The 9,076-nt window shown below is 33.7% G+C and overlaps 2 protein-coding genes across 2 annotated transcripts; both read left to right on the top strand.

Annotated features, from left to right (window-relative positions):
* The first annotated feature begins 409 nt into the window (after positions 1 to 409).
* On the top strand, positions 410 to 6,840 carry HELRODRAFT_101510 (hypothetical protein). The gene is made up of 17 exons (XM_009024047.1): positions 410 to 531; positions 628 to 730; positions 1,014 to 1,140; positions 1,221 to 1,330; positions 1,501 to 1,567; positions 1,776 to 1,940; positions 2,024 to 2,181; positions 2,514 to 2,615; positions 2,771 to 2,894; positions 3,115 to 3,273; positions 3,647 to 3,817; positions 4,041 to 4,151; positions 4,383 to 4,561; positions 4,725 to 4,862; positions 5,008 to 5,205; positions 5,464 to 5,567; positions 6,085 to 6,840. Exons 1-17 carry the CDS (start codon positions 503 to 505, stop codon positions 6,203 to 6,205), a joined length of 2,166 nt encoding a protein of 721 aa, XP_009022295.1. The 5' UTR covers positions 410 to 502; the 3' UTR covers positions 6,206 to 6,840.
* A 39-nt stretch (positions 6,841 to 6,879) lies between these two features.
* HELRODRAFT_84263 (hypothetical protein) lies at positions 6,880 to 8,338 on the top strand (the record flags this gene model as incomplete). The annotated part of the gene is made up of 5 exons (XM_009024018.1): positions 6,880 to 7,125; positions 7,422 to 7,517; positions 7,661 to 7,767; positions 7,913 to 8,049; positions 8,202 to 8,338. 5 exons carry the CDS (start codon positions 6,880 to 6,882, stop codon positions 8,336 to 8,338), a joined length of 723 nt encoding a protein of 240 aa, XP_009022266.1.
* Between the last annotated feature and the right edge of the window lie 738 nt (positions 8,339 to 9,076).

Raw genomic sequence — 9,076 nt, 5'->3', positions numbered from 1 at the left:
TATGTTTCTAACTTTAACAGAGCACAATTGGAGGTTCGTCTGCTTGATTCACTGGCCGTCATGACTGACCAACCTACCAACTGATTTGCTGATTGGTTAACTAACTGATTGACTGACACTGGTTGGCTGACAGACTGGCCAACTGACCGACTTATTGACCGATTGTTATCAAGAGTGTGATTGATGGTTTAGTTTTGTTATGGTCTCAATTGAAGATGACTATGTGCAATTTGAATTGGATCGTGAGAGAGACTAATTACACTAAATTGGCTTGTTAGTAAGATGATAAGATTAATAATAATCGATTTGTGTTTAATTCAATTGATTGTATTGCTTGCTGGTTTTCTAAATTATTGTTTATTCTGTAAGTTTATTTTGTTCATATTCACTCACATAACCGACTTGATGATTGACATTGCAGAACAGTTGCAATAGATGTGTGGATTTGTTGAGAGAGAAGGACGTCATCCCCGAAACAGGTTCAGAGGTCAATCTACCTCCCATGTCAGATAATTTAGTCTGTGATCCAGAGTTAGTCGGCTAATCTTGATTTAAGGAATGATTGATTGAACTGATTGGTTGGTTAATAGTGAGTGAACGAGTAAACATTCATCCATCTTTGAACAGGGTGATGTGTTGTACCCTGAACGTTCTACCCAACACACCCGCCCTCCTTCAGAAGGCCAGACTACCACTGGCTGTTCATGTTCAACCATTAAAAGACATCCCCGTTTGTAACATTTACATTTCTAAATTGCTCCTAATTCATTCAGGAGCATGTTTTGTTGTGTTATGTGTTGCCTAGTTACTTTTAGTTTACATTCAATTATATTCAATTGTTGCGTGTATACATATATATATATATATATATATATATGGTTTTGTGCTTCTCCAAGTTTATTTCGTGTCTGACGTAACCGTATCATAATGCAGTTTAGTTACAGCATATTGGTGAGGTATACCATCAATGAAGCATGCACAGTACAATGCACGAATACACACACGCAATTCAGAATGTGCCGGTAGTAAAGGTAGACACAATAGTCAGATGTAGACTTTGTCGCATGTACATCAATCCCTACGTGGTGATCATAGACAGGCACAGGTGGAAATGTTGCATGTGCTCCAGGTTCAATGACCGTAAGTTCCTGTTTGCGCTCTTTATGTCTCTTTATTTTTGCTGGCTGATATGAGTCATACATTTCAATTGGTTACTTCAGTGCCAGAAGATTTTTCGTATGACGTGAAGCGCAAGGCTTACACAAATGGAAGACACCGGAATGAGATGAACTCTTCTTCCTATGAAGTTATTGCCTCTCCTGAATATATTGTTAGTGTTCAGTCCTACTCTATGTTTGTCTCTATATATCTGCTTGTCTGTCTGTCGTTCACTTCTTAAAGTATCCATTAAACATCTGCTATTATTATTATTAAATTGTGTACATTATATTTTGAATTTATTTTATTGTGGTGCATCAATTGTTTTTCTCGCTTTCAAAGGTTGGTAACTTAGCAGTGCCTGTCTACTTTTTTCTTCTGGATGTGTCATATAATGCTATCGAGACAGGTTAGATAAGGATTATGATTCTGACGCAATTAAGATGGTGATGAAAATGAGGATGATGACAAATATGATGTTGATGATTGATTGTGATATTGCCTGCAAGATTTGTAATGATGATAATGAGTAATTTGTTAGCCATGTTTCTTTAATTTCTTGCAAAAAAATTTATTCTTTCAATTCAATAAAATTGGGACTTGTTTTTTTAATAAAGGCTACCTGATTTCACTGTGCCAAAGTGTGATTGAGAAGTTGGAATCCTTGAAAACACATGATAACGTGATGGTGGGCGTTATGACCTTCCACACATCTGTTCACCTCTACAACATCCATCACCGATATACTAAACCTATTGTCTATAAACTGCCAGATTTAGAAAGTAGGTTTCTGATGTTGCTTGATTATAGAGAGAGATGAGAACTAGATTTAGATAAAACGTCACCTTATTTCATTTTTTTTTAGATCTGTTCATACCTGCACCTGATGGATTATTGGTCAATTTAAAAACTTCCCAAAGCTTGTTTGTGGATTTGCTGACAAACCTACCATCCATGCACAAGGACAACAAAGAGATTGGTAGCTGTCTGGGACCTGCTCTGAAACTTGCCTATGAAATTTTGGTATGCCTAACTGCATAGATTGAATGTTTAAATGTTTGTGTATGTATGTTCATTTTGTTTATTCGTTTGATTTTGTTTGTTTACTTGAATATGTTTCTATCTAATTATATGCAACACACCTTTGTATAGTAAGTACATGTGTACTTAAATAAGTAGTTTGTTTGGTAAATAGACGCAATCTTGCTTGCATAGTATTTTATTTTGTTTCTTTTTATTTTTAAATGAAAACAGTAATTGGGTCTTCATAATTAATTTGAATTAGCAACCAGTTGTTTATTGTATGTGGTGTCCAATAATCTGACCTCGCCACATGCAATGCATTGATCAAACAGGCGCCAACGGGTGGTCGGGTGAGCATCTTTCAAACGAAAATTCCGGATGTTGGAGAAGGATCCCTAAAGTCCAGGGAGGATCCAAATAAGAGGGCTGGTGAGGTTAGTGATACGCTTTTGTGATGTGTTACATGATTTGCTTCTTTGTTTGTTACTTTGTTTGTTCTTTGTTACAACATAATTTGCTTCTTTATGAAGTAATATGATGTTGCCACAAACGTAAGCGTCCACACACCAACCAACACACACACAAACAGGTGGTGCAAAACCTGACGGCAGCCACAGACTTTTACAAGAAGGTAGCTCTCGATGGATCTTCATCACATGTGGCTTTTGACCTCTTTATGCTCAACACTCAATACGCTGATCTGGCTACCCTATGTAATTCAATATTCTATGTTCAGCTAATTTTCAAAAATTAATTTTTTATCCTGATAAATGTTAAAAAATAGAATTTATCGTTTCCAATCGACTGAAGACTTTCATACAAATTGTTATGAGTGCTTCTTAGCATTTTATAGTTAAGGTATATTTCATTGTAAAAGCAACCAGTTTTACCGCTTATGGACCTATGTTTGATGATTGACATTTTATTTCGCAGCTGTTTTGTCACGTTACTCTGGCGGCTGCCTCTTCTACTTCCCCAACTACCACCTCACGTCCAATCCTGTTGAATCGAGCAGGTTCGACGAAACACTCGACAGGTACTTCTCGACGAACGTCGGTTTCGAGGCTGTCCTCAGAGTCAGATGCACTCAAGGTTAATTTTTCTTTCTATCCATCATTTCACCAGTAGTATTAGTATTTGAAGTGGTAGTAATAGTATTGATAATAATAACATTTTAGCATTAGTAATAATTATTATAATGTCATTACTGACGGTGTTGGTAGTGATAGTCGAAGTAGTAGTATTTGTGGTGGGAGCAGCAGCAGTGACAGTTGCTACTGCGGTAGCATTAGCGATTGCAAATGACAAAGTAATTAGTAATTATACAGAGTAGATAAATTTGTATCTGTATTGCGAGTTAGAATGATATATTATTGTAATAATATTTTTGACTAGCGTGTTTTTCGTCAGTACTACTCCAGCCATCGTCGTACAGTTCAGTCGTTTGTTCAAATAATTTCAATAGGCCTCAGTCTTCAACTCTTTCATGGAAATGGATTTGTGAGATCTGTTGACCTGCTCTCCCTCTCCTCTGTTACTCCAGATCTCTCTTACGCTGTTCAAATTCAGATGGAGGACTCCATTGAAGACACCAAGGTCTGCATACAGGCTGCCTTATTGTACACCACCAATCGATGTTAGTAGTAACTGTTAATGTAGGTTTCTGTAAATTAATTATGTTTTGTAATATTGTTCGTTTTTAAATAATGAATTCAAAATTTATGATAACGCAGATATTTTTAAAATTTCGGTAGCTAATCATGTAATTAAACTGATAAGAATGATTATAAAGATGATGATGATGGTAGCGATGAGGATGATGATAATGATAACAAAATTAACATTACATGAACGAACAGTTGAACGTCGCATACGAGTGCACACGATCTGCCTGCCTGTATCCACCTACCTAAGTGATGTCTTTGCACATGCCAACCAGATGGCTATCACGGCTCTCGTTGCTAAGATGGGTTGGTTTGAATGTTTCCATCTACATCATTGTATCAGTATAAAATATATCGATATATGTTTTTGTAATATTACATATCTGTTATTCAACCTTCTATTGCATCGCATTTTACTATTTGTCAAGAATTGGTATAACAAAACAAATGATGGTTTTAATGAAAAAACTGACAACGCCAAACAAACAATGCCTTCGCTCAAAAATTAACCTCAATTCTGCAACAAATGAACAACAGCTGTCGACAGATCTCTCAACAGTTCGGTTGCTGACGCCAGGGAAGCTTTGACAAATGTGGCACTTGATGCATTGAATGCCTATGGGGAGAACCTTTCAAGTGGACAGAGGGGTGGACAGCTTCCTTGTCCTTTCTTCTTGAGGGCATTACCGCTATACATCCTTGGACTTTTAAAATCTGTCGGTTTCGTTTTTTTTTTTATTGTAAACGTTTTTTCAGTGCTTGTACGACAGTAATTTGTGCTATACTCGTCAAAAATTGTTGTCCAAAATAGAAACGGTTACCTCGCTGCATAACTGTCATCGTGATTGCATTTCTTACCGCTTGTTGCACGATTATTAGATTCCATTTCGACTTGGGGTGAGCACAAAACTTGACGATCGAGTTTTCATGTTGGACCAGTTCAAGACACTTCCTTGGACGCACATCATCAAGTACATTCATCCAAACTTCTATCCACTGCATAAGCTAAACGATAGGGTGAGGTTTCTTGTGTTGCTTTGAATGATAATATTGGTGGTGCTAAATAATGAAGTCTGAAATTTTAAAATACATATTTTTCAAAATTTATACTTTTTACTTTCGAGCATTTAAAAATTTTTAATCGGTTTTCCTCAAAATGCAGAATGCCTTGTACGTAGATGACAGGGTCATCTGTCAGCCACCACTGCTCCCACTCTCGGCTGGATGCATGGACAGGCTGGGAATCTACCTGCTCGATGATGGCTTCAACATGTACCTCTGGTTGTCCAGCTCTGTCAGTCGGGCATTCCTCAGGGATGTTATTGGAGTCCAGAAATTTGGGGATGTGCTCAGTGGATTGGTTTGTGCTTTATGTTGCTTTAAATTCATTTCAACTTATAAGCGTTATATGAAGTGAAATTGTTGAATATTTATTTGTGTGTAGAGGGAGTGTTTCATTTTGTTCTTTTATGTATTTTCAGGTGTTCATTATTTTTATTAAGTTATACGTTTTGTTTGAAATCTTTAATTTTATTTATCACAATTTTATGTTCACTTTTTCAAATAATGCCCTCAACATTTATAACAAGTTAATTTGCTTTTAATGTTTGGAAATTAGTTTGAGTTTCCTCATTTGGACAACGTATGGTCAGAAAATGTAAGGAACTTCATAGAGTATCTTCAAAGTACAAGAAGTACTTACTCTCCTGTTATCTTAATCAGGTTCTTTTTATGCACTTTTATCATATTTTGCATTATTTCATTTTTTTGCAGAAAAATTAAATGCTTTTTCGTCAGCTTAATGTTTTTTATTTATTTTCGTATTGTAACAAATTCGAATACTGTTGATCATACAAATTCTAAAATAAAATACCATCGTAAATAATAGCGAGCTGATTTATTTATTACTTCATTCACGAATATTTCTGACAATTGTCAGCGGTGGTCATTAATTATTACTATAACTCGGACCAATGTTCATCATGTCTCTTGGGAGCTAGCTCTAGCCATTTCATTTCTTATTAATACTCAAGTTAAAATGCATGGGTTAGCTTGGTTCTCAGCTTTACTGGACTTGCTCAGTCGTTATTTGTTTAGAGACGTTCTTACGAATACATTAACTTGGTAAGTTTGCAGACAACTAAATTCTTGACATTGTTATGACAATTGTAATGATTATGGTGATGACAATTACTTTTATATTATCAATTACGTCATTATAAATGGATTTTTGTCTTAGGGATGACCAAACAGATCGTGTTATGTTTTACGAACGTCTGCTGGAGGACAGGACGTCTGATGTCTTGAACATGTCTTACATTGAATTCATAAGACACCTACACTCCTTAGTGACTTATTAATATTTTTCATTCGGCTATTGGATATTTCTCATTATTATTGTTATTATTTATTGTCACAGTTGTTAATTTTTTCGAATATTGCTGCTACCATCGTTATTATTGCTTATTTATATATAAAATCAAACGTAATATAAATGATGAATGTTTGTAATTTGATAACTATTTGTGATTTGTTAATGTAGGCTTTTTGTTGTGCGTATGCGTTTGATTCTAAATTTGGTATAAATTATTTAATTTATTTGTTTTTTGGACCTATGGCGATGATGATGTTTTGCATTATTCCGCACTTTTTATTGAAGAATTTTGTATGTAGAAAGTCAGATAAGTGCTAAAGAGTGCTGACTAACATTTCTGTAATTTTTATTTCATCTTGTTAACTGTTTTGCATCTTAACACCGATGGCGTATTTGAGTTCGAAGAACGGTAAAAACTTTTATTCGGCCATTGTCTTTAGAAAAATAATTTTAGATTGCCAGTTTGAGTCACTTAAACGTTTGTCATTTTCTTTTCTCCCAGAAGTCCGATGTCCTAATCAGACGGTGGTCATACTTAGAAATCAATAATTAGGCGCATGGTGAACTATAATGTTTACATTAATTTTAAGTTACCTTTTAAAATTTTTTAACACCTTGTGCCCCGGACACTGCTGTGTTTGGTGTTTTATTTTTCGAGTCATGCGGTTAACACTAATTTGCGCAAGTAGATATTTTAGACGCTACATCGAAAGAGAATTAACTCATTCACACTTGAGAAGAACTTGGAATCCGATAAATGGATGGAAGGATGTAGTAAAGAAAAATTGGGATTACAACGAACACAGGCCCTGGACTTCTGAATTTAAGCAGTTCAACCAACAAAAGCCAAGAAAGTACGTACCAGTTGAACCAATCAAAGAGTGGTCCATTTTTAAAGGTGATAGGGTAAGAAGCGTCAAGAAATTATGTGCAAACAAACTGAAATATAATATGTAACTTTTAAATTTTATTTAATCAAAAATTAATTTTAATCTTTTTAATTAATATTAAATTAATCATTAAACCTGTTACTAAACAAAACATTCTATTGAAAAATAAATAATAAAATAATGTTGATGTTTTAAAATTTAAATTATTATATTCAACTTGAATTCTCCTTGCTTAGCTTATCGCTTATCTGTAATATTAAGTTGTGGTAATAAATATTTGTCAACTAATTATTTCATTGTTAATTGATTTAGGTTCAAATTTTGGTTGGCCCAGATAAAGGTAAACATGGTTTAATCAATTGTATTATCAAAGAAAGAAATTGGGTGTTTGTGGAAGGATTGAACTGTGTAAGTTTGTTCAAATCACTTGAACATTTCAAGTTCTTCAATAGTTTTTATTTATATTACAAGTTTATCACATCTGGTCATTATAATCATTTATAAGTCTTGTAAAATTAGGTTATTAAAATCAACACAAAAAATATTTTTAGAGTTACACAATGAGACAACAATCCCCCACTTCAATGCCTGTCTGCATCAAAGATGAACTACCATTGCTGGTCACAAAACAAGTTGCTCTGGTTGATCCATCTGACAAGTAATTTATTGCACTTTCTCATCTTTTGCATTACCTGCAATATGGTGATTTTCATTACTAAAATTTTATTTAAATCAATATATTAAAAAATCTTATATTTTATTTAAGTGTGCCTACAAAAACATTATATTTTATTTCATTTTAGTTTGCCTACAAAAATTGAATGGCGCTACACAGAGGATGGTAAAAGAGTGAGGGTGTCAACGAGAACAGGAAGGATCATTCCCTTGCCTAGTGGATTTCATGAACTTGAAGATCTGGCCAATCCTCTTCTCTATTCATGTTTGTTATTTTCACTTGTCATCATATTTTGTTACTAACTATAGTGAATAAAAATATTAATTCAAACTTTTTGATTTTTTTTTGTTTTTAATTTTATCTAATCAAATTCTTAATGTTTTTATTTTTTTAATTTCGTTATTCTTACAAAACAGCATCTGATAAAGATACCTTGAACAATGAAGTCAAAAAGGTAACATTCGTACCAAAGTTGTGCACATTTGAAGAGGACATAAGCAATGAAATGGGAATAAAGGATGATAGGAAGCCGGCAAAGACATACTGGTACTGACTCTTTGAAGGATGTTGTTCATAGAAATTTACCTTTTTATTTACGCTTAAAATTATAGTTGACTATTGTGAAAAAAATGTAACTTGGTAAAAGTTGTGTGTTGTTTCTATTATTCTATAATTGTGTATGGTATAATAGTATATATATATATATATATATATATATATATATATATATATATATATATTAAAAAAATAATATATATATATATATATTAAAAGAATAATTATGCAAGCACAATTGTATTACGCTCTCGACGTTTTTCGTTCCACTCGTAAAATAGGTTAGTAACTACCAACGGAATTTTTGACTAGAATTTCCTATCGTATTAGCGATTTTCAAATTATAAGCTTCGAAGCCACCCAGTCAATGTAGAGAGTTCGAGTACTACAGCTCAATTTTTAAGTTAAAATCTCGCGGATGAGCCCAGCTTGCAATTTGCAGTCTTTGCGCGTTATTTTATAAGTTGTCTATGTAAAGTTGATGAGCAAATAAGAATTTTCATAACTTATTTTCATCCAATCAAAAAATTAATTCTAAAAAGTAGGTGTTACCAAAATGGCAGGTCAGTACGTATTTATTTTTATTTTTATTCTTCAAAAATATCGCTTCAAAAAAATTTTCATCTTAACGACGGGTTTTTTTTAATTTAATCGCGAACGTGATGTATTCTTTGTCAGATATCCAGTTTTATGAAGCTGACAATGACGAGAGCTCAGACTCTGGTAATTAAAATTT

Source organism: Helobdella robusta (genome assembly GCF_000326865.2).
Source record: "Helobdella robusta unplaced genomic scaffold HELROscaffold_39, whole genome shotgun sequence".
Lineage (NCBI taxonomy): Eukaryota > Metazoa > Annelida > Clitellata > Rhynchobdellida > Glossiphoniidae > Helobdella > Helobdella robusta.
This window is presented reverse-complemented; position numbering and strand designations above follow the sequence as displayed.